We start from the raw sequence: 21,043 nt of genomic DNA on the forward strand, positions 1-21,043 counted from the left end.
TCTGGCACATGTGACCACAACCTAGGAACACTTCTCACTCATGCATTACGAGGTCCTCTTGCTTTACAGGCTTTAAGCGTATCAGTGGACAGCATGAATTCTAGGCTTAAAAAAGGAGACACATAGACAAGATAGAATGGTGGCAGCCCCCACCCAATATAAACTTAACTATTATTCCAGAAGCAGAGGGACTTTTAATAGGGAGGGGATCTGCCTGAGGCACCTCTTCCCCGGTGGCAGACAAATCTGCATCCTCTCACCCTGTAGTGTATCCAGCCTGACATGTCCGGACATGCCCGGACTGGCTCAGGCACAAACACCACTAGCTTCATGCCAAAAGACAATGGGCCAGTAGGATCCTAGCCAGGCCCAATGAAAGGGCTAGGTCCACAGCCGGGAAGCCAATAGGTCTCTTGGTTACTGTAAATAGCCAATCGGGAGTGGGGTGTGTGTTTGGTGTGTTTGGTGGCGGGTTTTCTGAAGGAATATAAGCCGGCCTGCGAGCCAGCCAAGTGTCTTTGTTCCTGACTAAATAAAGGTATGCTTAGCTGAAATCACTCTCTGTCTGCATACTTTTCACACCCCCTTTCCCGTGCCTCTTTTACCTGCTCTGTCAGAGCAGACCAGGTGCTTGTTACCACCCACCTGGGCTTTAAGATTTTATTAGAAGTTGGAGAGGGCCCAGGTTACCCCCTCTTCAAGCTTTCTGGACAGTGCCTCCTTGCAAACGGGGGTGGGAAGGATGCTGCCTGACGTGTAATCGTGCCTGATCCATGAAAACCCCAGCAGAGTTTTAAGGAACTTACACAGCTGTCTTGAAACAATCCCTAGTTCACCTGTTCCAGGGTTCTCCAGTGTGACCCACCAGTACTTTCCCTGGTGCCCACTGAGCTTTCCAGAAGGCAGGGCTTGTTATTAGCTGCCCTCATTCAAACGAGAGGTGCAAGAGCAGGCTCAGCCACCAGGGAATCGGGAGGACTGGTAAGCATGCAGGCTGTCCTCAGTCAGTGGGTGAGTCCCTTCCCCCTTTAGGCTTTCATTCTTTATACTCTCCCTTCTCTTCCTCCTTCCCTGTTCTTTGTTTCCTTTCTGTAATTCTTCTGCAAAGTAAGGAGGGGGGTATCACATTTGGCGCTGCCATCTGTGGTAGCCATTTTGGGGTGACACTCATCAGCTCCTCCCAAAATTCCAAAGAAGAAGAAGAAGAAGAGACTGGATTTACACTGTTAAGTCGGCTACTTAACAAACGAGTCAGAGAGTGATTCAGCAAAAGATCAGCTTTATTCAGCAACTCGTAACTCAACTCCAAACAGATCAACGTGAATAGCCAGAACAGCTTTAGCATTGAAGCTGTTCTTCTTTTAAACTCTCCCGGCTAATATAGCCACGCCCTATTTTACAATATCAACCTATGAGGTTGCACGGATAAGGTCCAATCACAATTGTTCATTCTCATGGAACTGGATGTTGGTGATTGGTCGGCTCTTCCTGGGCTACCAATTGTAGTTTAGGGATTTGGATCCTAGCCCAGGACGAAGCTTCATATGGTGATTCAGTCAGGGAGTTCACATACATACATTTGAAAGATTGAATACACCACATATACCCAGCCCTTCACTACCCAAAGGTGTCTCGGAGCGGCTTACAAACTCCTTTCCCTTCCCCTCCCTACAACAGACACCCTGTGAGGTAGGTGGGGCTGAGAGAGCTCTGACAGAAACTGCTCTTTTTCAAGGACAGCTCTTGTCAGAACTATGGCTTGCCCAAGGTCATCCAGCAGCTGCAAGTGGAGGAGTGGGGAATCAAACCCGGTTCTCCCAGATTAGCGTCCTCGCACTTAACCACTACACCAAACTGGCTCCTCTGAAGGGTCTGAAGGTTCAAAAAGATTGGACCTATTCCCATGGACCGGCTCCTGGAACAGGCAAAACCCCCCACAGTTCTCTGTATAAGGGGTCTGCTTTCTTTATACACAGCAGCTACCTTGCTGGACCATTCCAGGGAACACTTTATTTTTATTTAATTCATTTATACCCTGCCTTTCTCTCCAGTGTGGACCCAAAGCATCTTAAGTCATTCTCCTGCCCTCCATTTTATCCTCACAACAACCTGAATAATCCGTAATAATGATAATTATGCCCCCTACATAATCTGGATGTGGAAAATACCGAATCTTTTTCTGGTGCACATCCCTAATCAGAAGTCCATATCAATCCACCATTTGTTGCTGCTTCTTGGAATGGCTTGCTGCTAGTGTAGAAGAAGAAGAGTTTTGATTGGGCCAGAGAGACCACCTGATGCCATAGGGTAGAAAGCTATAATAAAAGGTATAGGCCGGAGAGAGTTATGATAATGCCATACTAGTATGCTTAGATATGTTATGCTTCATCATGATGGACTGCAACGTATAGAATGCTTTTATGCTACTGCGTGGACTTTATGCTGCAAGAGATTTGCCATCTGATACCAAGGTATTCAATGTATTAGATAGAAAAGTTTAGCTTCTTTGTTTTCTTGATACTAAGCTGTAGAGAATGTACCGAATAGTTCATTCTTTTAATAATTTAATAAACCTTTATGCATTTTTATAAGTTTGGGTTTGTGTCTCTGACGGTGATGTTGCATGACTTCCTGTCCTATGCTTACAGCTCAGTGGGCTGAGTGCAGCCACAGGGGTAAGGGGATAAAGGTATGTCCTGAGTCTAGAGAGTGGAAGATTACTGCTCTAGGGCATGCTCTCGATTTGCATAGAGGTGACAAGTGAGGCCTAAGAAGCATTTGCAGTGTACCACTTCAGCTGAGCATGTTTCCTAAAACGCACCCCAAAGCTCATCTTGGCAATTTGTAGGGGCTCAACAGCAGACAAGTCCGTGTGGAAAGGGTTTCTGATGGTATGAAGGCAGCATGTTTGAAAACCACCAGCCAATAGGAAATCTCTTCGCAGTGCAAATGACCGGAGATCTCTCTCTCATTTCAGCATGAAATAGTTCCCTCATTCTGAGATGCTATTACCTTCCTCTCCAGGCTCCCATATGCGCAGAAGCATTTCGAACGTTGCATTTTATTGCATTATGGAAAGGACATGTTTGCTTTTCCTTAAGGGAAAGGGAATTAAACGTCTTGCCACAGGTGCTCAGGTTGGAACCCTGAAGAGCTTCTTTGGCATTTACTGAAGCACGGCACTCATTGAAAGGTGAAATTTCACTGCAGGGGTAAAAGAGGAATGTAGTGAGCGCTATTGGGAAATCCTTCTGAGAGCTGCCTATCTGTATCCTATCGACCGTGTCCGAAAACATTGACCAAGTTCAAAATTTGTTGCTGGCCATTAAACAGACCAGTGGCATAAGGTATGGGATGGGAAAGCAAACTTTGCTTAATGGTAATTTTAAAACATACATACGCTTTCCCCCACAGCAGCCAAAACCCCCACCAAACCTAAGATTTCCAATATCTGTTTCTGAAATGTGTGTTTATGTTAAAATGAGTGTCGAGAACTTGATGAATGTTGATATGTTCATGTGAATATTGATAATCTTGAATGAATTTTGCAAAGGTCAGCATTCATTTATATATATCCCTGTTTGTCATAGACTGGTAAATGCTGGCAATCTCATTTACTTGAAGCAGCATTCACTGTCGTATTGGACTGCACATTCTCATGACTTAGGGCACTTAAGCTACTTGACCCATAGATCTGAGCCTTCCTTGCTTATGGAAGGATACACACAAAGACAAACATCCATTCCAAAATTTGGGCTGATTCAGATAAAGCTTGCTCAGCTTCAGAAGAAAACAGATGAATGATTTCCCATGTTTCTGGTACCAGTTTATACCCATATTTGGAACATATGAATTGCATAGTAAATTTACACACACAGGCTTGCAGGAAACAATCAATGGAGATACGGATGATTAGCAAATTCTGTTAATCAAGGAAGAAACGTATACATCCTACAAATGTCCAGATCATCTTGAAATTTAAAGTTGAGAACTATCTTTTCCCACAGTCCTAATTAACCTTCTTAGTGCCAGTTTGGTGTAGTGGTTAAGTGCGCAGACTGTAATCTGAGAGAACTGGGTTTGATTCCCCACTCCTCCACTTGCAGCTGCTGGATGACCTTGGGCAAGCCATAGTTCTGATAAGAGCTGTTCTCTCAAGGGCAGTTCTTGGGAGAGCTCTCTTGAAAGAGCAGTTCCTGAAAGAGCTCTCTCAGCCCTTCCTACCTCACAGGGTGTCTGTTGTGGGGAGGGGAGGGGAAGGGGAAGGCCGCTCTGAGACTCTGAGTGAATGGTGGAGTATAAATCCAATCTCTCCTTCTCCTCCAGTGTTCAAGAGCATCTTTTCAGGGATGCAAGAAACCACAGCAGAAAGGGAGAGGCAGGAAAGATTCATTCCAGTCATTTTCAGTTCTCAGGATCCGGCCTTGTGTCTCCCAGTTAAGCAAATTTATATGGGACTTGAACACATTTGGGCTTCTTTGGACTGAGGCAGTTTTTTGTGTCTGTGTATGTCCCTATCACAGATCTCTACTTTAACACTAGGTAATAAATTATATGTGAATTCGAAAAAATACATCCTGTCTTCTTGAGCTTCAGTTAGAAAATACATTGGAGGTTTGCATGAAGATCTCACCAATAAAAGATTTGTTTCTTCTGTGAAATAATTCATAGTCATTTAAAGTTAATATTGAAATTGAAATTGAAAGTTTTCAGGCTTTCTGTCAGATTCCAGGAGAGTTGGTTTGGTTCCAAATATTTTTCTTTCAAGTTCACTACCACTGAGTAGCAAATGTAGTGTCAAAGGAGCACTGAATCACAGGTGTGTATGTTCTAAGGCTATCCCAGGAGAGGTAATCTCAGTTTTACATACTATACAAAGACTGGGGTTGAAAGAAAATCAAATGGCTTTACCATTTTAGAACCATAAGGAGAACAATTGGATGACTGAAAATTACTAACAGCTGAGCTTTATGTTAAGTGGTGTGGATTGTGTTAACAGTAGTAAATATTTCTCATTTTATGGAAATCACTGATTGCTTTGCAGAAACAAAGAGCATTTCTTTAGCTGGATGAAAATGTTCTGAACACATTTACGTGTAAATCACTCATTGGCAAAGTAGAGTTTGGCTGATTTGTTTATAAACATGCCGTGATAGCCTAGCACATGAACCCAGATGTGAACATGATTTTTTTTAAAATTTATGGAATGATGGTGGTAATATTTATAAGGAGACACCATTCTTCTGGTTTTGCATGCCACACACAACAGTGAAGGCATTCACTACAAGTAATTTATAGTCTTAAGTAACAAAAGAGTTCTGCAATGAAAGAAGCACTTTTTGCCAGTAATCTCATTTTTGATTGGGCTTCAGATGTTGGTGAAAGCAAAAAAGAAATGCCATAATTTTTAATCTTAGCAATATTGGTCATATGTTTAAAGCTAACTCACACATGGCTGTACTTGTAAGCTCTATGTTCAGTGAGATGTTGGGGAGAGGCCCCACGCACAGAGGGTTGAATCCACCAGAGTATTTGTACAGACAGGAGTTCTACCTGCAGAGTGCAAATTTCTTGCTTCGTCAGAGCCAGTTTGGTGTAGTGGTTAAGAGGGTGGACTCTAATCTGTGAGAACCGGGGTTTGATTCCCCACTCCTCCACATGCAGCTGCTTGGTGTGTTCTTGGGTCAGTCATAAATTCTTTCAGAGCTGTTCTCTCAAGGGCAGTTCTCAAAAAAGGTCTCTCAGCCCCACCTACCACACAGGGTGTCTGTTGTGGGGAGGGGAAGGCAAAGGGATTGTAAGCCACTCTGAGACTCCTTTGGGTAGTGAAGGGCAGGGTATAAATCCAATCTCCTCTTCCTTCTCTTCCTTCTTCTTCATATTCTTCCTCCTCCCCCTTCCTATACAGCTCCTATGTTACTCCTAGGGGATAGGGGACTCCCAAGAATCTCATTTTGGGGGCAATTTGGGCTGCAGTGGGAGGGCAGAGGTGCAAAAGTTGCACTCCTCAGTGGAAAGGCTCTGGTGGATTTAAGTCATTGGATATAAAAATGCTGTTGATTCCTACATGCATAACTCCAAATGCACTGAACTTACCCAGACAATCTTCTCTATGTCCCCCTTTTCACAGCAGGTAAATCATATGGGCAAGGCCTGTTTTAGGGACATAGACTCCTGCATTGCATGTTGCATTTCCTGTCTATAGCAGAGGGCACAAGGCGAAGATTTGTTTCTGAATGCAGCAGCTGGGCATGAACTGGCCTATGGACTTCCTGCATTGGGTTTTCATAATTATACTAACGTGATAGTTACACAATAAGTTTACCAACCCCAGTTGCTGAACGTTCAAATTGATTGCCTTTCCATCATTGAGTGATTAAAAATGTGTTGCATTTGTCTGAGGGACTGTACTCCAACTCTTAGTAATTAACACAGAAGTCATAAAAGAAGTGGTTATAGTGATCACTGGCGTGTGGCGTGCTGGAGGAGGAAAAGAGAAGCTGCAAGATGCCTCACTGCTGAAGATGTAGTCTAGGAGTCAAATTAAGCATTTACAGGCCTCCCACAGAGGCTGCAACTTCCTTGTGACATTATTGTATGTGGTGGGCAGACATTTTGCAGAACAGCTTAGCACCCGCTTCTTTCCTGTCACCCGTAACCTCCACCAGTAGAGAAACATAAAGTGAACAAAGGACTGAAAATTGGCTTTTTGAATTATGGAAAAATTATTTGGACTTTAAATTTTCTGAATACAAAAATGCAAGACACATAAAAGAGGTTGGAAGAAAAAAGGAAAATATTGAAAGATGTGGAAGAAGGAAAAAAGAAAAGCTATGTTTGCTGTTATAGAATCTTTGTCTTATTTTTGGGTATATACGGCTTTTTGAAAAGAGGGGGGAAAGGGAAAGCGTTTTAATGGTGTTATAGGAAGAAGGGGAAAGGAGGAAAGAAAGAGATAGTTAACACAGAAGTGAGCAAGCTGAGGGAAATTTAGTCTCATGGGGGTGAGTTACACTGTTTAGTAGGATTTCCCCCCCACCCCCCTCTATAGGGTTTTGTATGTTTTGGAAGAAAATCTCTTAATGAAACAACATTCATTAATGCGGCCGACAGATCTAACAACAACAGCGCCGCCACACCGCCTCTATCCAGATGCCGTCGGAGGTCGTCAGTAAGGGCGACCAATACAATCTCCGTCCCATGCCCCTGTGTAAGGCCACACCCCCTGACATCACCAGAAGTGTGTCATAAGGCCACACACCCCGCCCCCAATGGTCCCGGCCGCCGTCCTTGCAGCTCCACTGCTGAGCCCCATGAGGGGCCCAGCGGTGGACCTGCAAGGCCGGCGGGAGTGCAAGGAAGCCCCATGAAGGGCCTCCCTGGCCCCAGGCAGACAGGGGTGGGGAGAGGCAGGGAGGAAGCAACTTACCCTCCCTCCTCTTCTCCTGCTTCTTCCTGGCTGAATGAGGGCTGGAAGCGGGGCGGCCAGAAGCAGGGAGCGAGGCTTCGTCATGTGCCCCGCCCCCGTACCTCACCCGGGGGAACTGCGATCCCCCGCGATCCCCCCCGAAATGACCTCTGCAAACAACAATGATACTCAATTGAAAGCAGGACCAGGCACTACCAGGCACAGAAAAAGAAAAGATTTCAGCCTCCAAAACAAAAAGCCTTTGCAATGCCTCTGAAAGCAGGCCAGTGCAGAAGTCCTCCTAACCTCCTCTAGGAGGCTGTTCTAAAAGGCTGATGGTGGCGGTGGAAAGGGCTGTTAAGTCACAGCTGACTTATAGCGACCCCCTGAGGTTTTCAAGGCAAGACACATTTGGAGGTGGCTTGCCATTGCCTACCTCTCTGTCACGGCCCTGGTATTCCTTGGAGGTCCCCATTGAAACACTTGCCAGGGCCAACCCTGCTTAGCTTCTGAGATCTGACGAGATCAGGCTAGCTTGGGCTGTCCAGGTCAGGGTAAAGGGTTGATGCTACTGCTCAAAAAGAAGACCATGTTCAAGCTCTAGCAGATAAAAAGTTATGGACTTGTATGAATGGCCGATCAGTTTTTAATTTTTTTTCATCTCACAGTGGTCTTAACCTGACAAGAGCCATGTTACAGAAGGTATACCACACCTTCGTCTTGCCCCTGGGATGAAAAGGCAGACTTGTGTGTCCCTGATACTAGTGGTTCTTGTTTTTCTGTTCCTGCAGGCTTTAAACAGAATGGTGATTAATGTGACACTATGAGTCAAAAGGCGATCATAAATTACCATTAAATGCATCATTATGTTATCTTTGAAAACTGCAGCAGGTTTCACCTGACAGATAAGAACTTTCCTTTTGCCAAGGCAGCAGATGAACAAGGAGGTAAAATGGAAATATATCAAAATTAAGTGTTATCTTTGACAGAGAAACAACAATAAATTTCTTCAAAGAGTCAACGATCTGTTACAGGAGCTTATGAAAACTCACCACCATGTTTCCTCCCAGCCTTTTTGCTTTAAATTATGCTGTAAGTTTACATAATATAGAATTTATATATGTATGGATCCGTGCCCTGCTGCTTTGAGAACTTTTACTTGAATGCGGGGGTCATCGCGATGGATCAGTTATAAAAATAATGGATTGCTTCCTGCTTCTGTCAGCTGATTTGATCAGAGTCTGAAGTTTATTGGGAAGTGCAAGTTACATATATGAGATGGAATCCAAGTCATGCATTATTTTTGGTTGGAGGGTGATTACATTAACTGTTTGTACAACCCACCTACCCCAATAATTCAAAGCAGGTTATTCAGCCAACAGCAAACAAGCTCCAAAGTAATTTGCTCCTTGGGAGTGGAAGTGAACCTCAACCATCACTTGAGCCTGTTACTGACGCTGTATGAGCTAACAAGCAATTTCTGAGCCAGCTCCAGGTCCTGACGACATAAGTGAACTCTGTGAACTCAGACATCAGCAGATCTAAATTTCTGCCCTGTTATCTGTAAGTCGGCATCCGTGAGATAGGGCTGGCAGATGGAAAATAAGGTTTTGCCTGTTTCCCCAAGAGTCTTTTCAGCTGGTAAGACATAGCCCAGTTAGAACACAAGTGGGTGGTATAAATTGGTAGAGTGATGCAAACTGTTTGGGCGAGTGGAGCTGCCTGCATTGCAAGTGAACAGGGTTTGCATAACTTGGACAGATTTTTAAAGGAAAACTGATTACATGTCTTACCTGGATCTTTCTCTGTCCTTTTCTCTGTATTTATTTCAAACATATTCCCGCCTTTCCATCTAAAAAAGGCTCTAAAGATCCTGAAAATTATATGAAATCACATGAAACAATTTATAAATTTACTTAAAACAGCAGGACTACTACTAATAAAAAACAGATACAGTAGCAGCAAGAAAGTCATGCCAGAAATGAATGTCTTTATGTTGCCTTATACTGCGGTGGCTCAAGTGGTTAAGACACTGAACTGCAGGCTGGAAGGTCGGTAGTTCAGAAGTTCAAGACCCGAGTTGCCGCATGACGGAGTGAGCTCCCGTCTCTAGTTCCAGCTCCTGCCAACCTAGCAGTTCGAAAGCAAGAAATTGCAAGTAGATAAATAGGTACCACTTCAGTGAGACGGTAATAGCGTTCCGTGCGCCTTGGTGTTTAGTCATGCCGGCCACATGACCATGGAAATGTCTTCGGACAGTGCTGGCTCTTCGGCTTTGAAACGGAGATGAGCACCGCAACCCTAGAGTCAGATTCGACTGGCTTTCAAGCAAGGGAACCTTTGCCTTTTTTATACTGAATTAGACCATTGGTATATCAAGGTCATTCTTGTCTACTTAGACCGGCAGTGGTTCTGCAGGGTCTTAGGTGGAGGCCTTTCCCTTCACCTGCTTCCTGATCCTTTTAACTGAAAATGGCAGGGATTGAACTTGGGACTTTCTGGGTACATTCAGATGGGGCATTTACAACGGTAGAGGTGCCGGTTGGAATCAGTGTACTTACCGGCGTTCACAACATAGAACATCTGCCTTCCGTCCCTAACCATTGCAAAGAGCTTTAAACCGGGGTATTCTGCCACTAGGTCCCCAAGTGGTGGTATCCTGAGTGCACCGGTTGTAACCGCTTTACCCCCCGTCTGATCGCTCTCCACCGCTGTAGAGCCACTTCCATTCAGAAGCCCAAGGCTTTTGCTTTTCGCCTGCCATTTTGTTTGTTAGGTCGGCAATATTCGCTTGGGCAAAGCTTTGCCCCGGCGTTTGTTTAAAAAAAAAAGAAAAAGGTCCTTAGTTTAAGGTTTTAGAGGAGTCCGGGACCTCAGGGAGGCCAGTTTGGTCTTTAAACTTTAAGTCCTCCCTACAGGGCATGCTTTCCGAGATGGGGTGTTTTGCGCATGCGCGAAGATCGCCATTCTGTGGATGGCTGCCTATGCGCATGCACAAACTGAGTTTAAAAAACAACAACAACTGCCGACGCCCGCTGTGTGTGAATGGGCATACAGCGATGGGCTCTGCAGACAGGAGGTAAGTGTGATCGCGTTTATGCCGGCTGAAATGCCCCATCTGAACCAGCTAGCCAGGGCCTCTCCCCCAGTGCCATGGCCATTCAGGTTTTCCTCATAATGATGTTCCATAATGCAGAATTCAAAAACTTAGAAGGCCTATAAGAGAAATAATACTGAGTAAGGTCTTTTAAAATATTTTCTTTGGTTCTAATTTCTGCTTATGGTGATAGCCGTATGAGCAGTATTAGACAGACAGATAGAACTCAGAAGGCCTCAACGCAAATGCTCACCTGCTGCACTTAGGATGGCTTCTGATGTTGACCGGAGTATTTTGGTAGGTTCATATGGGAGAAGGTGGCCTTTGTGGTATCTCATGTACCAGGACCATCCAAATGATAATTCACAAAAATGAGAAAAGAATGATTTTTGGAAGCAGAGTTTGAAGGAAGGTGAGAGGGCTGAGGCTTGATGGGCAAAGAGAGATCAAGTCAGAGGGAAGTTGGTTGCTGTAGTCATTTAGTGGTTATCTCCCACCCTAATAGCGATTCAGTAGGGTTAGTATCTAAGTAGTTGTCATGTTTTGTCCATAATATCTGCCAAGAACCTGCCCTCCCTGTGTGACAAGCATACAAAAACATTTGTACAAAGGTGTTCGCAGTGGCCGCCTTACTGATAATGGAATTCCTCTTCCCAGACTAGCCAGAGTACATGCATACACATCTTCTGGAAAAGCTGCCAGGCTTTTCTGATTTTGCTGCCTTTCAGCAAGGAGAAGGGTTAAACAGGTGCTAAAGGTTTCTTGCTTCAGTTTGATCACTCGGAGCTGATTTTATGGTTTATGTTGCTGTGAGTGTGCAAAGTTTCTGGAAGGGGTGAGCTAAATTCCAGACATGGGGGGGGGGGGTTGCACCAAAGTACAGCATTGGAATTGCTTTCCAGAATTTTATTTCTTTCATTTCTTTTCATCGCTCTGGTAATTTCTCCCAGTAGCAGGTACAACATGCCAATCCTGCATCTGTAGATCGTGATGTGCCCAAGCACGGGACAGAACCAGCCTCAGTCAGAAGCTGATCAGCCTGTAACTGAAATGGCACACAATTGCCATGTAATCTGATATCAATAGTGCATTCCTCTGCTTCAGATGTTGGATGTCTTGAATGGGGAAAAGGAGGCCCAGTGTAGATTTTTTTTCATCCAGAATGTGGTTTTCTTCATCCAGAACCAACAAAATGTGTGCTGGATGATGTACAGAGCTCTTACTAATATACTCGTGTTCCTACTTTGTGCTAACTGAAGAAAAGCTTTAAAAATATTTCTGCCCTGAAGCGTGATATGGCATAGGCTCAGAAAGGTTTTAGTTTTGTTTTTCATTTGTCCAATAATTTGTCCCTATTCGTGGAAAATGAGCCACCCAGCAGGCCGCCTACTGAAATGAGCAGAATTTGTATTAACCTGGAGGTCCCTGCTCACTTTGAATACAGAACTGTAAAATAATGTATAAACCAGGGGTGGCCAAACTGCAGCTTGGGAACTGCATGCAGCTCTTTCACATATATTGTGTGGCTCCCAGTGGGGCGGCTGGGGAAGCAAAGGGGAGGCATGCCTCCCCGATCAGTCTTCCCTTCCCCAGCTAGTGTTCTCCTCCCTGGGTAGGCTTGAGGTGGTGAGGGGTGGGGCAGAGAAAGAAAGCAATTTTAAATGCATTCTCAAAGCGCCACCACCACCTTTTACCTATTTAAATCCTTTCTCCAAGCCCAGCCAGCTGGCATGGGGGCAGGGGCGGCTTGGAGGAAGCATTTAAAGTTAAAGTTGCTTTCTTTCCACCTTCCTCCATCTATTTGCTTTCTTTCCACCTTTCTTTCTCTCTCTTTCTCCCCTCCCTCCCCATCTAAAGTTAAATGTGTTCTCCAAGCCCTGACCCACTGCCACACTGGCCAGCTGGCTTGGCTTGGAGAAGGCATTTGTCTCTTTAAATCCCTTCTCCAAGCCAAGCCAGCTGGTGTGGAGGTGGCTGGAGAACACATTTAAAGTTAAAGTTGCTTCTTTCCACCTCTCCCTTCCTTTGTCCCTTCCGTCTCCATTTATTTCCTTTCTTTCCACCTCTCTGTCTCTCTCATTTCCCCTTCCTTCTTTCTCTTTCTTTCCCCTCCCTCCCTCCTCCATCTATTTGCTTTCTTTCCACCTTTCTTTCTCTTTTTCTCTCTTTTTTCCTCCCTCCCTCCCTTCCTTTCTCTCTCTACCTTCCTTCCCCCTCCCTCCCTCCTCCCATCTATTTGCTTTCTTTGTTTCTCTCTCTTTCCACCTCCTTCATTCTTTCTTTCCACCTCTCTCTCTCTCTCTTAGACAAATAAATATAATTAGCAAACAAATAAATATCATTGGACAAATAAATATCATTATAAATATCTGTTTTACCCCTTTTGTTTTTATTTTTGGCAGTCTCATTTAATGTTAATAAAAAGCAAATTTACATATTTTTCAATAAAAATGTGTGCATAATATTTGTTCATGTCTTGCGGCTCTCAAACATCTGACATTTAATCCATGTGGCTCTTACGTTAAGCAAGTTTGGCCACCCCTGGTATAAACAATGTGTAAAATACATCAAGCTTAAGTATTATTGTTGTTATTGTTGTTATTTAAACTGAAAGCTGAATGTAACTTAGAAACTGCTCTACATGTCAGGAGTCCTGTGGTTCAAAACTTGTTAATGACTAGGAGACTGAGCTTCAGATCAGGAATTCTGTGTGTCCTCGGCAAATGGTTAGGAGACTAAAGCAAGCCATTCTCGTTCTCTCTCACACACATACATACCAAAATTAGGGAATAACAATACCTTGCCTACCTTACAATCTTGTGAGGATCACAAAAAGATTCTCTACTCCCCCCCCCCCAATGGGAAACCCATAGCAGCTTACAATATCATTCCTCCGTACTCCATGTTATCCACAAGTCAACAACTCTGGAGTAGGTTAGGGTGAGAGACTGACTGGTCCAAGGGAATCCAGTGAGCTACCATGGCAGAGGAGGAACTCAGATGTGAAGCTCCACCTAGTCCTACATTACAACTGCTACTCCATGCTGGCTCTATGTAAGCACTGTATTTGAAAGTATTTATGTATCATTCACTGTACCAGTAAAGTGGCTGACACTGTGCTGATCACCAAAAGAGCACAAGGGCAGTCACAAAAAAGCAGAGAAGTTTCTGCCTGCCAGGGGAACTCTCAGAAAATAAGAGCTTTACCCTTAGTAAGCCTATTCCCTGCACTCCAATCCCAACACCTTTAGATAATTTCAGTATTAGCGTGGCCACTTACCCACTTGTAGCGGGAATCCTCCTGCCAATATTTCTGTATCCCCTACACACAGTAGAACAGGGGGAGAGGGGGAAGTGATGTCACAAAACTACCTCACAGGTTATCTGTTGTGGGGAGGGGAAGGGAAAGGAGATTGTAAGCCGCTCTGAGAAGGGTGGGGTATAAATCCCATCTCTTCTTGTTCTGATATTGGCCAGTGCTTCCGCTCTCCGTGCTCTCCCTCCCAAAATTTCTCAGTGGTTGAGGGCAAAGTCCTGGCAACCCTATTCACTGTTGGTCTGCATTTCAGAATGTTGGGCTTTAAAGAGCAGCCTCCATGTTTTCCTGCCTGAAATCAGCCGTGTGGCTGTAAATCCCAGAGCTCTGAAATTCCTCCAAGAAGGGACCCACAGTACATGTTTGTGGAATTTTTTTTTTAATCTTGCTCTCCTCATCTGCTTCTTAATAATGCAGAAATGTAAAGGGTACGTGAGGAGCAAACTCAAAACAGTGCACGACATTGTGCTGAAAGTCCACACTCATTAAGTATCGTAATTAAATAAGACAAGGAGTGCTACTTTCAAGAATGTGCCACCTAACATTAGAAGAATGGGCAAGAGAACTGATACAGGAGAAGGGCTGGATTAAATCATCCATTCTAAAGCTGTGGCCGCAGCTCCAGATGCCTCAAAAAGCTACAGCTCAATCCAAAGTTGGGGGGAAAACTGGAAAATATGCAAACTTGCGGGATTTGAAATCACTTTTTGAAATTTTGTGAGGAAGCAAGTGTGCGTGTATAATAAAGCTGTATGTAAGTTCTTGTGGTTTGCTTTTTAAGGCGATGATGTTAAGAACTGATTTGTTAATCTGTTGCCTTTGTGGGGGGCCCTCCCTTTTTAAGATCGTGATGTTGCGTGTTTTCAATATTCCTTTCTTGTTTATGTTGAAAAGAATCTGAATTAGGGAAGAAATAATAAATCGTGCGTTTTGTGTGGAAATATGAGCTAGGAAAATTTGCTTGAGATTTCCCCTCATCCCTCAGCCAAAACGTATTTCAGCTCTGTCACAAGAAGGGCTTTCCATTCTCTTCTAAGAAAGCAAAAGGCTCTCTTCCCATCCATTCCACTTTCCCTGGCTGTTTGCTCTTCTGCAAGATACCAGGGCACACATTCGTACATGTATACATGCGTGGCAGCATGAGTGACTGCTGATCAGGTCTTCAGCAACTCCACTCTGTTCTGAGACCTGGAGCTAGGGCTGCCAACCTCCAGGTGGGGCCTGGAGATCTCATGGGATTACAACTAATTTCCAGGCTACATAGATCAGTTCACCTGGAGAAAATGGCTACTTTGGAAGGTGGACTCTAGGACACTGTACCCCCACTGAAGTCCCTCCCCAAACCCCACCCCCAAATCTCCAGGTATGTCCCAACCCAGAGCTGGCAACCCAAACTGGTGCTCCCCTTCTAGCCATCACCATTATTCATTCCAAGGGAGACAGCCAATGAGGTCCATTCCTTCCACTGAAACTAATGTGAATGCAGGGGGATGTATCAAGCAGAGGGAAAGATGACATTGCAGTACTTCTTAACATATAAGCTTTTCCTGGGAAAATATTAATACATTTTAAGAAAGGTTTGATCCTAAGATTTGAAGATTATTTATTTACATTATTTATAGCCCACCTTTCTCACTGGGACGCAAGGTGGATTACACAGAATGATTCAGTACAATCAACGAGATGGGACATTCAGTAGATGACGAAATAGGGATTTGGATTGTAGATCCAACCAGAAGTCTGAAAAAAAACAGAACTGAAGCAAAGCAGAAGTGTTAACATGACACATTAAATGATGCAGAATTACACAACAGAAGCCAACCAACAGCAAACTACACAGTAATACAGACAAACTCCCAATAATTTATTCAGGTAACTGTGTGAAGCCTTTTGTAGCAGTGCTACCCTATTGCTGAGTAGAAGAGCCCTCTTGAATAGATTCAGGTGGGCAGCCATGTTGGTCTGAAGCAGCAGAACAAAGTTTGAGTCCAGTGGCACCTTTAGGTCCATCAAAGTTTTATTCAAGCTTTTGTATGCTCACACACTTGTTCAGATACAATAAAATGGAAGTTACCAGTCCATGCATATAGGTAGCGGGTAAGCAGTAAATCAGCATAAAACATATTGAAGATGTTTAACAGATTCAAGGACCAAACAGGAATAACTAGTTTAGTGTATATGGTTGCCATTTGGGTTTAATTCCGGGGAAGGGGGCATAGTGAAGGAAATAAATATGTCAGAATTGATGGGCAGATGTATCCTTAATTGTGGAATGCTGAGAGTAATTGACTGAGACCCTGCCATTACTCTCCATCCATCTCCTCTCAAGCATGGAGGCAATCTTACAGCATCTTCTTCTTTGAAGTGGCGTGATTGGCTGTGTGGAGTTGTCTCTGTGTGGAGTGATGCTCTGTCATCTTGGTGCTTGGGGTGGCCAACAGTGGGAGGGCTTCTAATGTCCTGGCCCCACTGGTGGACCTCCTGATGGCACTGGTATTTCTGGCCACAGTGTGATACAGAGTGTTGGACTGGATGGGCCTTTGGCCTGATCCAACATTGGCATCTCTTATGTTGTTATGTTCTTATCTCCCCTGTCCCCAGACCAGAGAAATTCATTCCAGTCTACTATTCCAAATTCCATTGCATTCTACTATTCATTACATTGCATTACAATCTAGTATTCTAATCTACTGTTCCAAATAAGAAATGAAATAAAGAGGATGTATGGCCCTTCTGGGGGATTGGTGAGAGTACAGATGTAAGGTATGAATGAGGATAGCGTTATGTAGTGAGATAAGAAACCAGTATCACTGTTTAAGTCCTGGGGATTCCATTGTTCCGAGTGTTGTAATAACCTGAAACTCAGCAATTTCCCTTTATAGTCTGTTCCTGAAGTTCCTTTGCAATAAAACAGCCACTTTGAGGTCATCCTGGAAGGTCGAAGTGTTCTCCTACAGGTTTCCTTTGGTATAGGGTTCGACCTGTTTGCCCTATGTAGAGAACTGAAGGGCACTGTTGACATTTAATGGCATACATAGTGTTAGAAGATGAGCAAGTGAATAAGCTTTAAATGGTGTCGTTGATATTAGGTCCAGTGATTGTGTTGTCTGGATGTGTGGCAGCAAAGTTGGTATGTGGGTTTATTGCAAGCTCTGGTACCAGTGTCCATGTTCAAATTAGATGTTGTATTATTGTGGGTGAGGAGTTGTTTGAGATTGGGGGGCTGCCTGTGTGCAAGCAAACGTTTGCCCCCCAAGTACTTGTGAAAGAGAACTGTCATTATCCAGTAGAGATTGTAAATTGCTGATGATGCATTAAACTGTTTTGAGTTGTATGTGACCACTAGTGGTGTTCTATTATTGTTATCTTTTTTGGGCCCGTCTTGCAACAGGTTTTCTCTGGGTACCATTCTGGCTCTGTTAATCTGTTTTTTTTAATTTCATCAGGTGGATACTTTAGTTCCACAAAGGTTTGTTGTAGATCCCTCAGGTGAGAATCTCTGTCTGTAGGTTTGGAGTAGATGCAGCTGTAGCGTAGAGCCTGGCTGTATACAGTGTATCATGTGGTATGTTTAGGATGGTATCTGGAGGCATGTAGGTAAGTTTGTCAATCGGTAGGTTTCCAGTATTAGGTGGTTTCATCCGCCCCCAAGACACCCGGTGTTCTCCAACCTCCGTGGCTTCACTCCCTGTGAGGAGGAGCTGCTGGGACCTTGGCCAGCTGGCCGTCAGTGCACTGGGAGGCTTGTCATTCTCTTGCCCGCCCCCAGTGCACCTGTCTGATCTCCGACTCTCCTCCGCCTCGATCCCAGCATTTGCTCCCCTCTTATACAGAGCACCCTACCCTTGTGACTGGTTCCCCTTCGTGTCCTTCACTCCCACCCCACTCCCCATTGGGCCGGTTCAGCTGGCTTTATAAGGTCTTGTTTCCTCCCCCCCCCCGCCTTCTCCTGCCCCCGCCCTGGGTGGAGTCGGTGTGCCTGATTCTCCTGGTGCTGCGGCTGTCTCACCACCCTCCTTCCTGGCCCTTTCTCCCCCGACCACCACTGCTAACTTCCTGTGGCTCTCTCTCATCTGCAGCTGCACTCGCCCCATGCCCCAGACTCCGAGCCCTTCCATTGTCCTTGGCAGCACCGGTTGATGTGGCCCGTCTCCCTTGGTGTTCCAGCATGTCCCACCCCGTGGGCCCCCAGCAGGCCCACCACCACTTCCTCTCCCAGGCTGTTCCGACTCGGAACCAGCAGCCTTGGCAGTTGTCTGCTCCTGTGGCTCCCGGGGACTTGCCGGCTGAGCTCTCACCGCCACCACGGCTCGCGTCCTGATCTGCTGCCTGCGACCTCACCCAGTAAGTCCATCTCTGGACAGGTGGTGTCTATGCATCCATAGTGTATTTTTACAGTAGTGTCCAGAAAATGTATTTCTTGCATAGATTGTGTACTGGCCAGCATTTTCCGAGTACCAGGTTTCAATCAGCAGGCAAGGCGGGGTCATTCAGTCCAAGGTCCAAGGTTTCCAGGAGTCAAGTTAAGCAAGGTCATTGTCACGCTTCCTTTGCGGGTTTCAGCCTGTGCGGTGTCATAAGCAGCGGGGAGACCGGCGATAGAAGTTGAAGGGCTATTTCTCAATCCTCAGAACCAGGGAATCCTCCTCAACTGGGAGTGCCTCCCTCTTTTATTATCCCGAAAACTCCTGGTCAGTGTTCTAGCACAGCTGATCCAGTCTTTGTTTCGGTCTAATCACTTCCTCCCTGGATGAAATCAGGTTCCTTCTTTATTCTCATCAGCCGTTTCTCCCTCCCACTTAAAGCCACAACTCTCCCATACCTGCCCTTCGCGCTTCTCTCCTGTCTGGGCCAGCTCTCCTTTTGCAGCTGTATTGCTGGCGTTGTTGTAGAGCTTCCGTGGTTCTCTCCGCGATTCCCTTGCTCTCCCGGTCTCCTTAATTTTTATATCTCTGAGCCCTACTTGATGGACGTCTTTCTCCTTCCTGCTGCGCTGAATCGTCCAGGGTCCTCTGACAGTCATTCAATCCAAAGTCAAGAGTTCCAGAAGTCAGGCTAGGCGAGGTCATTCAGTCTGAGGTCCAAGGTTTCCAGGAGTCAGGCTTCCAAGAAATCAGGCACAGCGTCTATTGTACATGTTATGCCCATGCCTAATAGCCTCCCTTGGCTGGTTTTTATAGCCCTATGCCTAAGGGTCATGCTTGCAGCCAGCTGTTTGGAAGTAATCCTGCAACTATTCATCTTCGTCATCATCAAGCAGCTGGCATCAGGGCGTGCACTTTGCCTTCTTGCTTGTGGCTCTGTTCTCAGCTTCTATCTGTAGTGCTCCAAGAGTGTGGGAGACACTGGTAGGCTGGGAACGGCTAACTGAGGTTCACCTGCTAAATCAGGACTGGAGGGTGTCGGTGACTCTGCACCAGCTGTTGGCTGTGAATCCTGACAAGCCTGCATCTCATTCTCTTGCTGGTCAACTTCTGTTGACTCAAGGCTGGCTACACGAGGCTCCTCTTCTCCTGAGGAGTCCTCACTATTGCTGAGCCCTGGCTGACCCACGACAGATTGGTTCATTGTCAGGTTGATGGTGGGGGTGAAAGTCGTTGAATGACTGGTGGAATATATCCAGGACTTCTTTACCATGTGTCCAGACAATAAAAATGTCATCATTGTCTCGTAGGTATAAGAGAGGTATGAGTGGGTGGGAGTTTAGGAAGCATTGCTCCATAGTTTGCAGAAAGCAAGGTGTGTGGGAGCCTTCCTGATGTCCTCAGGCAGGTCATTCCACAAGATGGGGAACACAACAGAGAAGGAATGTGTGTGGGGGCAGTTATTGACTATGCCCATTTGTAGATTGGCACCTGCAGAAGGCCCTGGTCCAATTGGATCTGACTACAGGAACATTCTACAGAATTATTTATCTTGTGTCATTCTGGAGTGGGGAAAATCTTTGATCTTAAAGTGGTTTAATAAAACTCCAGCACATTTTGCAGAATTTTACATCTGGGGGTAAAAACAGCCTGGCTCATTAAATAATAAGGCATTCATTGGATAAAACCTTCCCTATGTCTCATGCACTGGCAGCTTTCCCATCCATGTCTTTTCAGGTTATCCGGTGTGTGATGCTCTTCCCTACAATAGAGCGCATGGCTCAGTCGCCACAAGGCAAGATCATGACGCCCTTGCTCTGCCAGTTTCGTTACATCGTCTACATGCCAATATACCTGATAATGCTTCTCCCACAAAAAATCAAAAGTATCCTGGTGCGCTTTGTGCTACGAGGACTGAAACACCATGACGAATCTTCAGTAATGGCTTCTTTAGATCTGGCTAACATGGATTGTGTTGGTGAGTAGAATTATGCATTTTTAAAAAACCCCTAAACATTCTTATCTAACATACTGCTTTGACAGGTAATTGGGGAATTGACTCTCTACAAGCTTGGCTGGATGTTGCCAGTGTTAGATTGTTTTTTGGTTTTGAAGGTTTGAAAAGGCATTTGAGTGTTTAGCCATACTTCTCTCCTTTTAAAGTTAATCAGTACAGAAAGAAAAAATTTCAAGGAGATGAAAATATCTCTAAACACTGAATTCTGTGCAATAGGTGAGGGAAAATAGATTTTTAAAACACTTGTAATGGCAGCATTGGAGTGTTTTTAATCCCATAAGAGTCCAAAGTGTAGTTTACTTTACTTAACTCTGAAATTATGGGTTCAGATACCTCAAAATGCAGTATGCCAAGCGAGCTTACCTTTTTAGAAATGCGGCCTACTTAATTAGGGCAGCAGTGGCTCGGCTGTGACTCAGTGGTGGAGCATCGAGGTCCTGGGTTCAGTCCCTGGCATCTACAGTTAAGAGGAGCAAGTGGGAGGCGATGTGAAACCCCTCCCTACCAGAGATGTGGAGAGCCGCTGCCAGGCTGAGTATCTGAGTAGACATGACTGATCTTGATGGACCAGTGGTCTGATTCAAGATAAGACAGCTTCACATGTTCACGCGGAGGTCAGTCACAGGTGACATAATCTCTGATGCCATTTTAGAGCCCCACCCCGCCCGGTCAACCCCCAGTCACAGCATCATCAGGTTACACGTGCAGTCTTCTCCCCCCCACCCCCATGGCTGTGGAGCAAGCAGAGTTTGTAACTTTGACATACCTCAGCACTCTGCTGCAAAACAGGTACCTCCTAAGCAGCAGCACGACTGCCTGTCAAAAATTACTCTATGAAAGG

At 45.1% G+C, this 21,043-nt stretch overlaps 1 protein-coding gene across 1 annotated transcript in view; it reads left to right on the top strand.

The window, feature by feature from the left end:
* Nucleotides 1-21,043, top strand: part of LDAH (lipid droplet associated hydrolase) — a 149,484-nt gene that overhangs the window by 88,664 nt on the left and 39,777 nt on the right. The window contains exon 5 of the mRNA XM_015410077.1: nt 19,923-20,163. Within this exon, the coding sequence (XP_015265563.1) occupies nt 19,923-20,163 (241 nt within the window). The remainder of the gene's footprint in view (nt 1-19,922; nt 20,164-21,043) is intronic.

Source organism: Gekko japonicus, unplaced genomic scaffold (assembly GCF_001447785.1).
Source record: "Gekko japonicus isolate JY-2015 unplaced genomic scaffold, Gekko_japonicus_V1.1 scaffold400, whole genome shotgun sequence".
Classification (NCBI taxonomy): domain Eukaryota; kingdom Metazoa; phylum Chordata; class Lepidosauria; order Squamata; family Gekkonidae; genus Gekko; species Gekko japonicus.